Below are 18348 nucleotides of genomic sequence, written 5' to 3'. Positions count from 1 at the left end.
CACCATGTTGCCTCTGTCCCATAATATATTAATGAGAAAGACGATGTTCTTGCACTTCTGTGGCATTCCCCCTGCAAGTGACATTGCCAGCCAAACAGGTTTGGTGAATTGAAATCTCAATGGCAGCAAAATCGGCACAATTCCATCATGTTGGCACCCTTGAATTAGGAGTTCAGAAAGTAGTGACATTTACTTTTAAAAATCTAAATGATTCACATTTTCTCAGTATTGTGGTTTAAGTAGGTGTTTGTGAGATAGCTTAATAACCTTACTATTTATACTGTTATTCTTAAGGGAAAGTATGTTTACAATTGAAAAACCACCTCATATCCAGTTTTTTAATAACCTTTTAAAGAGAGCTTCTTTGTAAATTAGAGTCAGCTTGGAGTGCCTCTGATCAAAATGAAGTCCATTTTATCAAACTTGTCCTTTCTTACTATCAGTAATTGGATTTTGGTAAATTCCAAGTGTAGTACGAAAGATTTATTATTATTATTATTATTATTATTATTATTATGTGAGAGGCAGGGAGGCAGAGACAGACTCCCACATAAACCCTGACCAGGATCCACCTGGCAAGCCCCTACCAGGTGATGCTCTGCCCGTCTGGGCCACTGTTCAGCAACCGAGCTGTTTTAGTGCCTAAGGTGAGGCCATGGAGCCATCCTCAGTGCCTGGGGTCAACTTTGCTTGAACCATTCTAGCCATGGCTACAGGAAGAGAAGAGGGAGAAAAGAGGGAGAGGGAAATGGGGAGAAGCAGATGGTTGCTTCTCCTGTGTGCCCTGACCAGGAATCAAACTCAGGACGTCCATACGCCTAGAGTTATGGGTATTAATCATAATTGTTCTTGGCTGCAAGTAACAGTAATGTGCAAATGCAGTTTAATCAGGTTTTTCTTCTGAAATAGAAATTTTCAGGGTCAGTCAGTCAGGGCTGGTGCAGCTACTTAAAGAACGGCTGTTCTGTGTTCCTCCTTGGCAGGCTTTGCATGTGGCTTTCATGTCTGTAGTCATAAGACGGCTGCTGTACCTTGAGGGGTCACCGTTAAGCAGGAAGAGAGGCCAAGGGCATCCTGACCTGTGGTGGCACAGTGATTAAAGCATCGACCTGGAGTGCTGTGGTTGTCAGTTGGAAAACCTGGGTTTGCCTGATCAAGGCACATATGAGAAGCATCTACTGTGAGTTCATGCTTCTCTCCCCCCTGCCTTTCTCTCTGTCTCAAATCAATAAATAAATACATTTAAGAAAAGAAAAGCAAAAGAGAGCAAAAGGTGCATGCAAGTTGAACCAGGTCCTTTTTTATCAGGAAGACAATCTTTGCAGAAGCACTACTCTTTTAAAATAGAGATTTTGTGTTTTTATTCAGTTATGCTGAGGCCAAATGATCAAGAGATTGCCATTGCAGAGATAATTTATTACTCACAGTTCCCAGGACAAAGAAGGGCACACCACACAGGGCCACACAAGAGAACTCTGAGGTCAGTGGAAGGCAGAAGGCACAAGGCAGAGGGAGCTGGGGCGACTGGTTGAAAGCCCTCATTTTTCAGAATGAGTGGATAAGGCAGGGAAGCAGGTTTAGGGTGCACTAGTTTGGATAATTTTATTGAGCTCTGCTCTGTAGGGCCTGCCCTTATTTGTGTGATGCCAAGCCCTGGCATGATTAGGGCACTGTAAGAGCCAGGTTGCCTGAATGGTAATGGTGCAGTGGATGGAGCATCAATGGGACCCCGTGGTCCCAGTTTTGAAAACTTGAGGTTAGCCCTGGCCGGTTGGCTCAGCGGTAGAGCGTCGGCCTGGCGTGCAGGGGACCCGGGTTCGATTCCTGGCCAGGGCACATAGGAGAAGCGCCCATTTGCTTCTCCACCCCCCCCCCTTCCTCTCTGTCTCTCTCTTCCCCCTCCCGCAGCCAAGGCTCCATTGGAGCAAAGATGGCCCGGGCGCTGGGGATGGCTCCTTGGCCTCTGCCCCAGGCGCTAGAGTGGCTCTGGTCGTGGTGGAGCGACGCCCCGGAGGGGCAGAGCATCGCCCCCTGGTGGGCAGAGCGTCACCCCTGGTGGGCGTGCTGGGTGGATCCCAGTCGGGCGCATGCGGAAGTCTGTCTGACTGTCTCTCCCCGTTTCCAGCTTCAGAAAAATACAAAAAAAAAAAAAAGAAAACTTGAGGTTGTGGGCTTGAACCCATGGTTGCCAGCTTGAACATGGGGTCATCAAAATAATCTCAGGCTTGCTGGCTTGGGCCGAAGGTCACTGGCTTGAAGCCTACACTAGCTGGTTTGAGCCCAAGGTTGCTGGTTTGAGGAAGGGGTCACTGACTTGTGTGGAACCCCCTGGTCAAGGCACTTATTTAAAAAAATTTAGGATTTATTCAAATATTATCTTCTTTCATCTAGACTTGCTCTGTCTTCATGGTACTAAGGCTTTAGGAGTCTAGGCTGGGTATTTCATAGAATGCGCACAAGTTTGATCATCTGCTGTTTCCACCTCAGTTAGACTCAGGTTAAACATTTGGATAAGAGTATTCCAGGTGATAGGAACTCAGTGCAGCATGTCAGGAGGCCCAGCTACTAGTTTGTTCTGTGGGTGTTGATGTCATTAGTTGATTACTTGGGGCAGGTGGGGCCAGCCTCCTCCCTGGAAAGAGGACACTCCCTTTGTGAGTAATCTGTAGAGCAATGCTTTGAAACATCATGCATATTGTTTCCCATCAAGCTTTCACCTGGAAAGTGAACATCCACTGTTTCTTTACTAAGTCAGTCAACACTTTGGAAGTTACAACACAGTGATTTTTCTGGTTTCATCACTTCTTCTACAGTAGCTGGCATTGTTTCACACAGAAAGGCTTTTCCTCCCAGCCTAGTCCTGGCCCCTTTCTTGAGTTCAGTATGAATTCATGGATTATTTTTATATTCATTGTTCTATTCTATTTCAATCATTATTCATATTGATGCCCAAAATATTCTAATATTGCTGGACCTCCGAACTGCTGGATGCGAGGTTGTCTTGTAGCATTCCCCACTCTTTCTGGGGGTGATATCATCTGTGCCCCCCCCCCTCCTTGGTTCTCTCCCTCTCTTCTCTTTCCCTCCCCGTTGCCACCTGACTTTCTGTCCAGCATAGGCCCTGGCTCTTGCTCCTGCATTTGATGTGTCTTTCCCCTTACATGTAAATTCAAGTTTGTGGTGAGATTTATCTCCTAGTGCTTTAGCTGAGGGATATGGGTGGTTTAATGTGCTTTATATTGTTCTCTGATTTTGGGTGGGGGATCTGTGGTATATGAATCTGGAATTTGTTGATTTTAACTAGTTTTATGTCTGAGATACAAAATGTCGACTTTCAAATGAAGTTTTTTATTTAAATCTGATGACACCTGGTAATCAATAAGTGAACTTGGGTAAGAGCCGTTAGTGCCTTTTGAGAGATGTTATGTGATTTGTCCCTACTTTCAATGGCCTCTATCTGGTGTATTCTTTTTGAGTGTCTGGGTTTCTTTGCTTTGCTATAGCCTTTCCCATCCTCCTCCCCCCCCCCCCCCCCCCCCCCCCGCAGACCACCATCAGACATTTTCTCCCACTGTCAATGCATAGACTGCTAAACCCTTCCCACTTTAACTCTACTGTTAATAGAGAATTGGGAATGTGGACAGCAGATCTTGTTAGACTTGGGTGTGACGTTAGAATAAACAGGACCAAGTGAAAGCCTGAAGGGCTCTTGGGGCTTTATTTAGAGCTTAAATGTTCTCAGAGTGTCCACTTGCTTATTAAATACCATTCTGCTTTATTTCCCATTCTTATCATATGTTGTAATCTAGAGAATTAAGCTGCTGGTAAATAATCTAAAAACTGAAGTTTTACCTAATGATATAGAGGGGGAGGCAGTACAGTGTTGATGTCAAAGGTGTCTCTAGAATCAGATTCTGTGGGTGCAGATCCTGGTTCTGCTGCTTTTTAGCTAATAAGTAGTTACTTAATTTCTCTGTAGCTCCATTTGTCACAAATAAAGATGAAGAGAATAGTGTCCACAGATTTTTTTTTTATATATTGATTTTTAATTTATTTACATAGATTCTAGTGTTGCCCCGAATGCATCCCCCCTCCCCTGTATCCCCCTCAACATCTCTCTTGCCTCCCCCCTTCCCTTCAGGTTTATCCCATCCTGTCATCCCCTTTCCCACAGATTTTATAAAGATTATAAACGATAATATATAAGTATAGGTTTTTTGTTTTGTTTTTGTTTGTTTTTCTTTAGTGAGAGAGAGAAGGATAAGAGCTTCAGGATAATCTATTTGTGACCTACCTTCTCACCCCATCCTGAAATTAAAATAAGCTTTAAAAATAACTTGTTAAAATGGACAATTTTAGGGAAATGCTCCAGTCATGTTATTTTCAGGGACTATTCTTTTTTGTTGCTTTTTAGAGATGCTCAGCTTGCAATGAAATTATCTTGTTGTAGAATCATATGACCACTAGAGGTCACATGCTTTTTATTACATATTTTAAAATCTTTCTTGCTAGTGTCTGTCAATGAAGCCTACTTCAGAGAAAGACAGCAAAAGTTCATTATTGCTCCTGCAGAAATATAGCTTGAAAAGAAACCCCAAGCTGGGCTGTTAAAAGAACCATCATTACGTGTCATCGTTTTATGTTTGATAATTTATTATTCCATTGGTTAGAAAATTGATTTTTGTTATTCAAGTTACCAATAAGATCTTAGAATCCAAGTCAGAAATAGAAACTTCTTACTCCCAGCCACAGAATAATTTGTATTTCTTGAAACATCTGAATGATTACATGTAGGTGTAGAATTATGTGAATATTTTTCTCATTTATTTTTATTAATAGTAATATAGATTTGGAGTACTACCTACTGAAAGAATGAGCTACATAAGTTACTTCAATTGTCTGGACTTTCAACCTCCAAATATTAAAATGTAAACAATAGCTATAATATTGTTATGGCAAATCTCAACATTTAAGTGGAAGTTCTATGCAAATGGTAAAGTGGGTTACCAGATAATTGCTGGGTTTTTTGGTCCACTTAAGGTATGTTATGGGAAAGATTATAGGAACCTCTAAATTTCTCTCCTCGCTTTTTTGGTAGAATAGATTATTAGTTTATATTTACTTTTCTGAAATGGCCATTTGTGACTAATAGTGGATAATTTTAAATGGACTACCTTTAAGATACTTGATTTTAGAAAACACCCTAAATATCAGTTTGCAGCTGTGTGAAACATTTATGGATGTGGAATTCATTTCACTGTGATGCTTGATGTTAATATTCTTTAGTAAGAGCCTTAAGTGCAGAACTGCTCTCTGACTTAAAAAGAATGAGTACTAGCCTGATCTGTGGTGGTACAGTGGATAAAGTTTTGACCTGGAATGCTGAGGTTGCTGGTTTGAAACCCTGGGCTTGCCCCGTCAAGGTACAAATGGGAGTTGATGCTTCCTGCTCCCCCCTTCTCTCTCTGTCTCTCTCTCTTTCTCTCTCTTCTCTCTAAAATGAATAATAAAGTCTTTAAAATATTTTTAAAAATGAGTACTGATTATTGGAAGTTACACATTTTGCCAGTTTTGCAGAACTCTTAGTTTTAATTTAAGCATTGCTGTAGTCTACTTTTACTGATTATTTTGGTCATGTTGTGGATAGTATCAGAGTTGAAGTGATAGGTACTATGGTAGCCATGAGATGGTCCAAATAATTATGTTAAGTTGATGCTTGAAATGTTTTCATTAATGAATCAGCCACAAGTTACAAAGATAATCTGAACTACTGTGTTTATAGCTATGTGGTAAGGATTTGATGGCCAATTTTAGTATTTAAAGTTCAGAAACAATTTATTAACTTTTGTATGCAGAAATAATTGTGAGCATAGGTACTATGCTGTTGGTGCAAACACAGGAAGGAAATATATATATATATAGATATATATATATAGATATATGGTCTATTGGAAAGTTCTGTCCGTTTCTATCACAAGTTTTGACACGTAAGCACATGTTTATTTGGCATATGTGTGCCTCTATTTTTATCACTTAATGTATACATACTGACGTAGCAAATTAACTAAAACAAAGTTGATTCACGTTAGTCTTACGTGTGAAGCGATAGTTGTACCCATGGCTACTGATAAAGTTTATTTACGCCACTGTAATTTTTACGAATTTCAACAAGGAAGAAATGCTACAAAAGCATGTCTATCGTATCCACCATATTCCCCGGACTTAGCACCCTCCGACTATCACTTGTTTTTGTCCTTATAAAATTTTGAAGGGCAAAAAATTCAAAAATGAAGAAGATATCAAACAAGCACTGGTTCAATTTTTCGCATCAAAAGATAAAACATTTTTTTAAAATGGGATATACAAATTGCCCTCACGCTGGCAAGAAATTATTAATAATAATGGCAATTGTATTATTTAATAAAGTTTATTGACAGTAAGAAAAATTTGTATTTTGTTTTCTTCCAAAATCAAACAGAACTTTCCGGTAGACCGTATATATTATAATAATCTCTAGTTCATGCAAATGTTTGATTTTCCCTACCTTCATGTTGTCTGAAGTTGTGCTGAAGGCTCTAGAGCGGAAATGCAGTCTGCCTGGCCCTGAAGCTGTACCCCTACCCTTTATGTTTACCAGAGTACTGCATTTAAAGCCACTTATCCTTATAGCTTGCATTGTATTTCCTGTATTTGAAATGTTTTTTAAATTTATTTTTAGTTACTGATTTTAGAGAGAGGGGGGAAAGGGGAGGTGGAGAGAGAGAGACAGGAACATTGATTTGTTCTTGCATGTTCCCTGACCTGGTATCAAACTGGCAACCTCTGCTCTGTGGACTGATACTCTGACCACCTGAGCTATCCAGGGCAATGTTTTGTAATAAGTACAAACTATATAATTTTTTTCTCATTTTATGAGTTTTATTGATAAGGATCCCCACTAAGTAAATACCTGTCTCGAATAGAAACCATCATGTAGGTTTTGGGATCTGTTACATTCCCAGCTGAGTCTCTGATTTTGGGCAAGTCCCTTAATCTGTGAGTTGTTTGTTTGTTTTTTAAATTGATTTTAGAGAGAAAGGAATGGGGAGAGAGAGAATCAGAAATATCAATCTATTTCTGTATGTGCCTTGACCAGGGATCTGTGTATACAGAAGATGTTCTAACCAACCGAGCTATATCTGTCAAGGGCTGTTTTGGTTTTTGTTCATTGAGACAGTCATGGTTTTTGTTTGTTTGGTTTTTGTTATTGTTGCTTTTAGGGAGGTGGTTTTGTTTGAAATTTTAATTTTTTCCACTGTAGATAACAGACAAGAGAGTTTCCAGAAAACATGCCGTTCTTGAGGTGGTGGATGGTCAGCTTCGAATCAAACCGGTAAATATGTTATTAACAATTCATTTTAACTTCTTGTCTCTCACCTTTTTCCAGCTCGTAATAGAGGGGTTTATTTTCTAAAGTTATGGAAATAGGGAATTAATGTAAAAATATATCCTTCTTATTCCCAGAAGATAAGTGGTAGATAAAGATAAAGCATCTACTTTCCCATAGAGCAGTATTAGATTGACCGAATTTAATGAAGGATGACTACCAGTTCACATGTACGTTATTATTTTGGTCATGACTGGCTATCTATGGGGCTGAAGTACTAACCAAAGTCATTAAGTGTTATAGAGTTGAATTTTAACAGCTTATTGTAACTCAGTGTGTAGTGTTCAATATTTCTAAAATTTAGACCTTGTTCAACTTTAGGATTTTAAAAATAAATTTAATTTGAAAGTTCCTGTTTAGAGCTAGAATTTTAATTATTTGCTTTGTAGTTTAAGCACTGATGTAGGAACAGCAGTTTCTGATAATATACTATGTTATTATTTCTTTTCATTTGCAGAATCTATACTGTAGGAGAATGAAATATGTGTATGAGTGTTTATTTATATTAGACTTAATGCTATGGTGTTAAAATTATTATTATGGATAAATTTCATTAATTTATAACATTTAAAAACCTACATATATTTTTATATATACAGCTTCCTGTTGTACTATGTATTAGTTCTTTTTTACAGGTGGTACTTTTATTATCCTATGTTGAACTATTCCCAAATTTGAGAAATATTTTTTTAATTTTAGTATTGGGGAAACTTTTGAATAGATATTAATTCATACCATTCCAACCCTGAATAAATACTTTTTAAAAACATTTCTATCTAATTCTTGAAAAGTGCTAATAGCTGTAGTCAGCATTTCTGTGGGGGCCCCTTTATTTACCACCAATTATTTATCTCTGGATCCTCTCCAATTACCTTATTTTTTTTTATTTTTTTTTTGTATTTTTCTGAAGCTGGAAACGGGGAGAGACAGACTCCCTCATGCACCCCCCCCCCCACCGGGATCCACCCGGCACGCCCACCAGGGGCGATGCTCTGCCCCCCCGGGGCGTCACTCTGCCGCGACCAGAGCCACTCTAGCACCTGGGGCAGAGGCCAAGGAGCCATCCCCAGCGCCCGGGCCATCTTTGCTCGAATGGAGCCTCACTGTGGGAGGGGAAGAGAAAGACAGAGAAGAAGGAGAGGGGGAGGTGTGGAGAAGCAGATGGGCGCTTCTCCTGTGTGCCCTGGCCGGGAATCGAACCCGGACTTCTGCACGCCAGGCCGATGCTCTACCACTGAGTCAACCGGCCAGGGCTACCTTATTTTTTATAGTGAGACTTAATAGGCCTTAAGCTTGCTGAGGATAGGAACACTGACTAATCTTCGTATCTCTGGCATCTAACAAAATGCCTACCACATAGTGGGTAATTAGTATTTATTGAATGCATGAGTAAATGCTGCAGTGAAAATTATATGTAGCATTTCTAGGAGTGGAGATACAGATTTTTATAAAATTGTTATTTTTCAGTATCCAATTTCTAATGCCCCCCCCCTTTTTAAGTGACAGGAGGGGAGATAGACAGACTTCCACATGCACCCTGACCAGGATCCACCCTGTGACCCCTGTTGGGGCTGATGCTCTACCCATCTGGGGTCATGTTTACAACCGAGTATTTTAGTGCTTGAGGCAGGCTCCATGGAGCCTGCCTCTGTGCGCAGGACCAGTGCGCTCAAATCAGTAGAGTCACTTGCTATGGGAGGGGAAGAGAGAAAGAGAAAGAGAAAAAAGGGGGAGGAAATGGGGAGGATTAGCAGATCGTCACTTCTCCTGTGTGCCCTGAGAATCTTAACTGATGACTTCCATACACCAGATTGACACTCTACTACTGATCTAACACCTTTTCTTTTCTTTTTTTATTTTTTGTGTGACAGAGACAGTAAGAGGGACAGACAGATAAGAAGGGAGAGGGACGAGAAGCACCAGTTTCTCAATGCGGCACCTTAGCTGTTCATCATTGCTTTCTCATATGTGTCTTGACCAGAGGGCAACAACAGACTGAGGGACCCCTTGCTTCAGCCAGCAACCTTGGGCTCAAGCTGGTGAGCCTTGCCCAAACCAGATGTGCCCACGCTAAAGCCGGCGACCTAGGGGTTTCGAACCTGGGTCATCTTCGTCCTAGTCCTATGCTCCATCCACTGCGCCACCGCCTGGTCAGGCCTGATCTAATGCCTTTTCAATGAACTACTATGGTCTAAAATACAGACATTTGATTTTGTTGTTACTGAAGCATAGTAAGATAAAGAATATAGGGATCTCTGAATTCCTATCCTGCCTATCTTCTCTTATTGAACGTATCAGTAGTGTGTATTTACTTTATTTCAAAATAGCAGTTATGGCCAATATTATACCTGGGTCCAACTGGAAGACCCATGACTCATTACTTTCCACAGAATTACTGCTCTATAATTCATATTAATGAAATAAGGAACTTATAGTGATTTCTTCATTTTTTGATGAGTATAACATTGAAATAGTCTTTGATGATTGAACTTCTAGTTATTTTTGATACCAAAGTAGAGACTATTAGTTCCTGCTGTCAGTTTATAGACTTTTCTAGATTTGTATTGTTAGTATTCAAATCTTGCTGTGTTTGCAGCTAATACAGAAAATAGTCATAAATTCTGAGAGCTTAAATGGTACAGCTACTTTGGAAAATAGTTTGGTATTATTTCCTAAAGATAAAGACATGCATTTTCTATAAGCTAGACCACACATACACACATGCACACAAATACTCATGCCCACTCACACCTCAAGAGATGTATGTACAAGAACATGAATAGCAAAACTGATTATATAATAGTAAAAAACTAGAAGCAATTTAAATTTTCTTCAATAGTGGAATTGATAAATATATTGTGTATAATCATTTAATGAATATTTATATATTACAACAGTGAAGATAAGTTGCAATGAAAGCTTACAACATGGGTTATAATTAGGAATGTGATAATGAATGATGCAAGCATTGGAAGAATATGTACAATATGTCTCCATTTATATGTAATTTAAAATCCTACAAAATAATATATTCAGGATCATAAACATGGGTTATAAAATTATAAACAAAATGAAGTGATAAACACAAAAATCAGAATAATAATGACCTCTGTGGGAACTGAGAGGAAAATGGAATTGAGAAGATTCACAGGGGACATGGAAGGTAATTGTAATATTCCTTCTTGGCAGTTGTTTTGTTATGTTGATCCCTTCTGTATGCTATATATACTCCAAATTTTAAGTGATTAAATATTTTTCTGCTTTTCTTTAATTTAGAAAGTTACTCAAATAAAAAAGTAACTTTGACTATGATAGATAAATGCAATTAAGCAATTAATAATTCTTACTTTTAAATTGGTTAAATTTGTCTTCTTTTTCTCTGATATCTCCCTTTAAAAATGTTTCTGCTTTCAGTAGTTCTTGGAAATAGTGCATGAGGAGATAATGTTAGCTTATGAGAAGACAGTTTCAGCTTTTTTCATATTTTATCTACAGTGTAGTATCAGCAGGGAGAAAATGCATTCTAAGGGCAAAAATGATAATATTCTCTATATATGACTATATCACCAATAATTAGTTATGTCCTCAGACTGAATTCATAGTATCAATGCTTTTATTTATATTAATGGAATCTTACTCTTTTTGGTTCATGGTGACTGTGGGAAAAGTTATATAGCAACATATAAATTGTAAAAGATATATATATTTTTTCATTTGGTATTGATCTTCAAAAATACATCTTATTATTTTTTTTTCTGAAGCTGGAAACGGGGAGAGACAGTCAGATAGACTCCCGCATGCGCCCGACCGGGATCCACCCGGCACGCCCACCAGGGGCAACGCTCTGCCCACCAGGGGGGGATGCTCTGCCCCTCCGGGGTGTCGCTCTGCCATGACCAGAGCCACTCTAGTGCCCGGGGCAGAGGCCAAGGAGCCATCCCCAGTGCCCGGGCCATCCTTGCTCCAATGGAGCCTTGGCTGCGGGAGGGGAAGAGAGAGACAGAGAGGAAGGAGGTGGGGGTGTGTGGAGAAGCAAATGGGCGCTTCTCCTATGTGCCCTGGCCGGGAATCGAACCCGGGTCCCCCGCACGCCAGGCTGACGCTCTACCGCTGAGCCAACCGGCCAGGGCCAAAAATACATGTCTTATAAAATACTATAATAGGTTTTCCACAACTTTTGTAAATACGAAAGAATGCTTTCTAAATTAAAAAAAAAAAACAACAAAAAAACACTGGAAATGAGAGAACCTATTTTTGGGGGTATACATCAATTTTTCTTTAATATTTAATGATAACTCCAAGAGAGAACGATAGGAAATTAATTTGTATTTTAGTTCCATTTGTTCAGAGATCATGTATTCTTTGCATCACTTCAAAAATTAGAGCATAATCTATTTAAGTTTATCTTTACAATACCATGGATATGTTAGAAGACACACACCAGTGATAGGCCTCTGATATAGGCAGCTCACATCTTTTATTCACTGGATTTGCCTTTGACAGTATTTTGCCAGCCTTCATCTGCTTGAGGAATCGCTGAAGGAATTTGAGAGACTTTTAATCTTTTTAGTCTTGGAAGAGTTTGACTATTCAGAAAATCTTTAAATCCTTTTGGGTCTGCTTTTTGAAGAGATTAAAAGATTTTTAATTATTAGAATGCATGCTTTATTTCGATAGGCACTTTTTTTTTTTTTTTTACAGAGACAGAGTCAGAGAGAGGGATAGACAGGCACAGACAGACAGTAATGGAGAGATGAGAAGCATCAATCATTAGTTTTTCATTGCACATTGCAACACCTTAATTGTTCATTGATTGCTTTCTCATACGTGCCTTGACCTTCAGCAGACTGAGTAACCCATTGCTCTAGTCAGCGACCTTGGGTCCAAGCTGGTAAGCTTTTGCTCAAACCAGATGAACCCACACTCAAGCTGGTGACCTCGGGGTCTCGAACCTGGGTCCTCAGCATCCCAGTCCGATGCTTTATCCACTGTGCCACTGCCTGGTCAGGCAAAAGATTTTTAATTATTGATTGTATTTTTTAAATATTATAAGTCAAATTCAATCTTTTTTCTTTTAATAACAAGCCACATACACATAAACAAACTTTTTTTTTTTAAGTCTGATGTATATATTCCTTAATGATTGTCAGTGTTGGCACATCTGTTGGCATAAAGTATATATAGTATTTTATTATTGTTTGAAATTTTTGCTTTATGTGTAATATCATTTATTTTTCCAAATATATTTGTCTATATGTATGTCGTCTCCATTTTTGCTTATTATACTATCTTTTTGTTCACTTTGTAATTTTTAAAAAACTATCTTTTGAACATCATGTGTGACTTTTTAGTTGGCGTGCATATAGTTTGACATAAATTTTCAAAATGTCAATGAATAATATTGATTTAGGTATAAATTATAAGATAAACATTAGATTTCTTGGAATATTATTTTTGCTCTTAGTTCTAGGATCCTCCTTATGAATAGTTTCAGGAAACGAAAAAGGTCATTGTGGACCACACACATTGGTCTGCTCTCTTTGTGGATGGAATTGCTAAATGCTTAATATTTAACCACCTAACTTTAAATGTTAAATGCTTTCACCTGAGGAAAAAATACTCCAACTGAATGTTTCCTTGACTTTGGGTCTGTGATGCTTTTTTAAAAAGAATTGTAGTTAATTTCCTTTTAAAGTATTTTACAGCCTTTATAAATTTAAAGCTGTGCCATTATTTAATGTTTAGAGATTCTTCTGAATTTTGAAAATATTCATGAATAGGAACATGGTCTTATCTCAGCCTATGAGAGATAAACCTCATTTAGGTTTCTAAACATTAACTTTAAATTATAACTTGATTTTAAAAAATGAAACATTCCCAACTCTTTTTAGACATAAATGATGTGTCACTGCATCTCCATTCTTATGCAGACTTATATATAGTTTGTAAAATGACTCTGACCAGTAAAATAGTATTTCTATCTCTTATCTCTGAATTTTATTTTACTGCTTGCTTGCTTTTTAACACAGATTTAGAAGAAATATGAATGTTTTCAATCACAGATACACCTAGGGAAGGACTTAGGTCAAATCCTCATGAAATCAAATTGCCAGAATATTAACTCTAAATTTCAAAGTTGTCTTTTTTTAAAAAAAAAAAAAAAAAAGAAAATTTGGACATGTAGGCAAAACAATACAACTCTTGTTTTAATGCCTCCTATTCTGTTAGTATCTCTCCAACTTGGCTAAAACATACTGTTTAGAGAATTCAGCTTTTAAAATGTAGATTTTTTCTTTACCAATTAAGTTAAATTGTTTCTAGGTTCTTTTCCCCAAATTCCATGGTTCTGTGGTTAGTTTAAAAGCATAATATTTTATGGTATCTGATAAAGTCATGTATATAAAGGCATAAAAATATATTTAATAAAAATTTCAACCAAGTTTTCCAATGAAGAGAACTTCGTTGAGGGGTAAAAGGAAAAGAAAAAGATTTCTAGAATTTCAAAATACATTAAAAATGGACCTATTATAAACTTTCTTAATTTTCTTAAAATGAGTATTTTTTACAGTAGGAACAGAAGTTGTTACCTCTGCATTTATACTGAATTCTACTCTGTTCAAACTCAAGATGAATAAAACATATCAACATATTTTAAAGGGTTCGGATCAGAAAAGGTTTTAATGTATGAAAATATATATAGTTGGCCTGACCTGTGGTGGTGCAGTGGATAAAGCCTCGACCTGGGAATGCTGAGGTCGCCAGTTCGAAACCCTGGGCTCGCCTGGTCAAGGCACATATGGGAGTTGATGCTTCCAGCTCTTCACCCCTTCTCTCTGTGTCTCTCTCTCCCTCTCTCTCTCCTCTCTAAAAATGAATAACTAAAATAAATTAAAAATATATATATATATATAGTTGTATCTCAAGGTACTTTAATGAAATATAAGTAGAAATATTGGAAATGTTCAGTTTATGTCCAATCCGTGGGTGGTAATTACCTTGCTGTACCTGAGAGGTTGTTTATGTCTCTAGAGAAAGTCTCATTTAAATTGAAGAAGCAGATGGATGGATGGATGGATGATAGGGGAGAGTTGCTCTATGTAAGATTCTATTAAAAAAACCCAAAGATCTGCATTAATGTAGATTGCTTTGTTGTACTTGAAAGCCTATTTATTTTAAACACTTAATCATCGGTGACAAAAAGTCTAAATAGCCGCTTTCAGCTTGATTCTAGTTGAAATTTTTAAGGTCTTTCAATAGGTCTTAGTTATGAAGGCAACTGTATTATCTTTAACATGGAAGCAATCAGTGGCAAGCATAATTCAAAATAGTGGATATTGTAATAGTTTTGACATTGTATATATGAACTACTTGCAATTTGAATATGGATGATGATCTTCATAGTGGGGTTTCATTCAAACAGATTAAGATTCCTCTATCAGGAGCTAAAATAACTATGCTGTTTGCTTGAGAGATAAGACCAAAATCTCCCTTCTCATTTTCTAATTTTTAAATCATAGTAAGAAATTAAGGGAAAATAAGTGTAAGAGAAGTGCTATTTATAGAGGATTGGTGAATTTTGGATATCAAAGTTAAGGATTCGTTTTCTATACTGATAATTTTTTTTCATGATTCTCATGAGTCAATGTCAAATTATCTCAAGCAAAATAAAAATACCTTTTAACCAGTTAATTGATGAAATTGCTCTTTCCTTTGATTCCTAGAGAAATGGGAGGTATGTTAATAACTTTTTCCTTTTGTACATATAGATAAAAATTATGGTACATATAAGTGTCAGATTTATTAGACATTTGTTTCCTTTATACTTAAATTATTATATTAGAATTTTGTATCAGTTCACATTTGGTTGTATTTTTGTCAAAATTTTGAGGTGTAACGTCACTGTGTTCTTTCTTTCTTTGTTAGATACACACAAGTCCATGTTTTTATCAGTCTTCTGAGAAGAGCCAGCTCTTACCATTGAAGAGAAATCAATGGCACTGGTTGAAACCGGAAGACAGTTTTTCTTTGTTAGTTGACAAATACATTTTCCGTGTTTTCTCTACATATTCTGAAACAGAATTAGAATGTACCCTAAGGTAAGAATGCCTGATAAATAATGAGATTATGTAATGTTATTTGTAATCTAATTCCTCAGCCATCCACAAATACTTCAGTAGAAAACATTCTAGTATCAAAATATATTGGTGATATAGGAGTTACATGGGGGGGGTGTGTGTGTGTGTGTGTGTAGAAAACATTTGACTTTTGAAACTCATGCCTCAATAATGATTTTTCCTATATGTGGTATCTTTTACCATTGTATTCAAAATGTATTTTCCATCTAACAGTAACCAGGATAGTTAATTTGAAACTGACTGTTTTCTTAATATTTTTGTCAGCTTTAAAAATTTTAAGATATTAACCTCTGGAATAGACAAAAGTTGTATAACTTCTATTTCTTATAAAAATTACAAAATATAGAATAGGGAGAATGAGGAAATGAAGTATTACAATAAACATCTCATGTAAAGTTAAAATTAATATACTACTTTTGTTGAGCCAATCATTAGCAGGTTAATTGCCTTTGTTTCAGCTTTTAAATTATAGAATATATAAATTGGACTGATAGAGGTAGATGGAAAAAAATTATACAGAGTATGTTCACTGATTGTTCTGCTATTAAATTAAAAATCAGTAATAAAATATTTAGAAAAAATTTCCAAGTATTTTGAAATAAACAACACAAGCCTAAATAACTTATGGGTCTAAGGGAAATTCTAAGGGCAATTATAGGAAACATTTGAATAAAATACTGAAAAAATAACATAAAAATTTGTGAGATGCAACTAAAGTGGTCCTTAGAGGAAAATTTATATTGTGACTATATTAGAAGTTAAGACAGTTATAAAATCAATGACTTATACCTCTACTTTAAGAAGACAGACAGGAGTAAAATAATCCCACAGCAGGTAGGAAAAGAATAAGAAAAACAAGACTGGAAATCAGTGAAATAGAAAATAGACAAAATTAACAAAACCCCAAAATTGGTTCTTTGAAAAGATTAATAAAATTGAAAAAAAACTTATCAAGGGTTACCAATAAAAAAAGCTAGAAAACACAAATTATTCATATTGATAATGGAAGAAGGAGTATCATTACTGATCCTACAGACCTTAAAAGAATAATGAAGAAATAGTAAAAACTTCATGCCAGTAAATTTAACAGCCTAAATGAATGGATACTTTCTTTGTAAAGCATAGTTTACCAAAATTAATACAGGAAGAAACATAAAATCTGATTAATCTTATATCTATTAAAGAAATTGAATTCACAATTTAAGAATTAAACAAGGAAATTCACTAGCAGATTCTCTTAAACTTGCAAGGAAGAATACTAATATTATACTAATATTATACCTTTTTGCCCAAAATAGAGGAAGGTACACTTTATTACTCATTTTATGAAGCTTCCATAATTCTAATACCAAAATCAGATGAGAACACGACAAGAAAAGAAAATACAGATCCATATTTTTTATAATAAAATATTTACAAATAAAATCCAATAATATGTAAAAGTATAATACACTTTGACCAAGTGGAATTATTCCAAAAAAATGCAAGGTGGATTTATCATATAAAAATCAATGAATTGATTAGTCAATATAATTCACTATAACAGATTATAGAACTATCATTTCAGTAGAAGCATAAAAATAATTTTGACAGTATTCAATACCAGTTTGTGATTAAAAATAAAACACCTTTATAGGAAGGAAACTTCCTTCCTATAAAAAAATTATACTTAGTAGTAAAATGTTGAAAGTTCTCCCCTTAAGATTGGGGGCAAAACAAAGATGTCTCTTTGCACAACTTTTATTCATCATATTCTGGAGGTCCCAGCCAGTTTATTAAGGTAAGAAAAAGAAATAAAAGGGGTCATACTGGGAAGGAACAAATAAAACTGTCCTTATTTGAAAATGATGTGATTGTATATTTAGAGAATCCTGAGGACTCTACCAAAGAAGCAAGACATAAAACAGTACCTACTATGTGCCTGACCAGGAGGTGGCACAATGTTTAGAGCATTGGACTGGGATGCAGAGGACCCAGGTTCGAGACCCCGAGGTCGCCAGTTTGAGCGTGGGCTCATCTGATTTGAGCAGAGCTCACTAGCTTGGACCCAAGGTCGCTGACCTGAGCAAGGGGTTACTTGGTCTGCTGAAGGCCCACAGTCAAGGCACATATGAGAAAGCAATCAGTGAACAACTAAGGTGTTGCAACAAAAAACTGATGATTGATGCTTCTCATCTCTCTCTGTTCCTGTCTGTCTGTCCCTTTCTATCCCTTTCTCTGACTCACTCTGGCCCTGTAAAAAACGAACAAACAGAAAAACAGTACCTACTGTGTGATTACATTCATTTTACACTCTATAATTTGCAGACTAATCTACAATGATAGAAATCCAATCAGTGGTTATTTCAAGGGGGATTGTCTTGGAAGGGGCACAAAGCAACTTTTTGCGGTGATAGACATATTCTGTGACTTTATAAGGTTGATTACATGGCAGTATGCATTTGTCAGAACTTATCAAACCATACAGTTCAAAGTATATAAATTGCATATAATTTTTTTTTTTTTTTCATTTTTCTGAAGCTGGAAATAGGGAGAGACAGTCAGACAGACTCCCGCATGCGCCCGACCGGGATCCACCCGGCACGCCCACCAGGGGCAACGCTCTGCCCACCAGGGGGCGATGCTCTGCCCATCCTGGGCATCGCCATGTTGTGACCAGAGCCACTCTAGCGCCTGAGGCAGAGGCCACAGAGCCATCCCCAGCGCCCGGGCCATCTTTGCTCCAATGGAGCCTTGGCTGCGGGAGGGGAAGAGAGAGACAGAGAGGAAAGCACGGTGGAGGGGTGG

At 37.1% G+C, this 18348-nt stretch overlaps 2 protein-coding genes across 7 annotated transcripts in view; one reads left to right on the top strand and one right to left on the bottom strand.

Moving 5' to 3' along the window:
• The window catches only part of C1D (C1D nuclear receptor corepressor), a 495080-nt gene extending 480798 nt beyond the window's left edge, over positions 1 to 14282 (bottom strand). The window contains exon 1 of the mRNA XM_066378113.1: positions 14137 to 14282. The gene's annotated coding sequence lies outside the window, so the exon portion shown is untranslated. The remainder of the gene's footprint in view (positions 1 to 14136) is intronic.
• APLF (aprataxin and PNKP like factor) overlaps positions 1 to 18348 on the top strand; it is a 69489-nt gene that overhangs the window by 5879 nt on the left and 45262 nt on the right. For 4 of the 6 annotated variants that reach the window (XM_066378101.1, XM_066378105.1, XM_066378100.1 and 1 more), the window contains exons 2-3: positions 7301 to 7372; positions 15350 to 15522. In XM_066378101.1, the coding sequence (XP_066234198.1) occupies positions 7301 to 7372; positions 15350 to 15522 (245 nt within the window). The remainder of the gene's footprint in view (positions 1 to 7300; positions 7373 to 15349; positions 15523 to 18348) is intronic. The other 2 variants (XM_066378104.1, XM_066378103.1) reach the window with 1 other exon arrangement.

The sequence above is a fragment of the Saccopteryx leptura genome, chromosome 3 (assembly GCF_036850995.1).
Source record: "Saccopteryx leptura isolate mSacLep1 chromosome 3, mSacLep1_pri_phased_curated, whole genome shotgun sequence".
Classification (NCBI taxonomy): Eukaryota; Metazoa; Chordata; class Mammalia; order Chiroptera; family Emballonuridae; genus Saccopteryx; species Saccopteryx leptura.
This window is presented reverse-complemented; position numbering and strand designations above follow the sequence as displayed.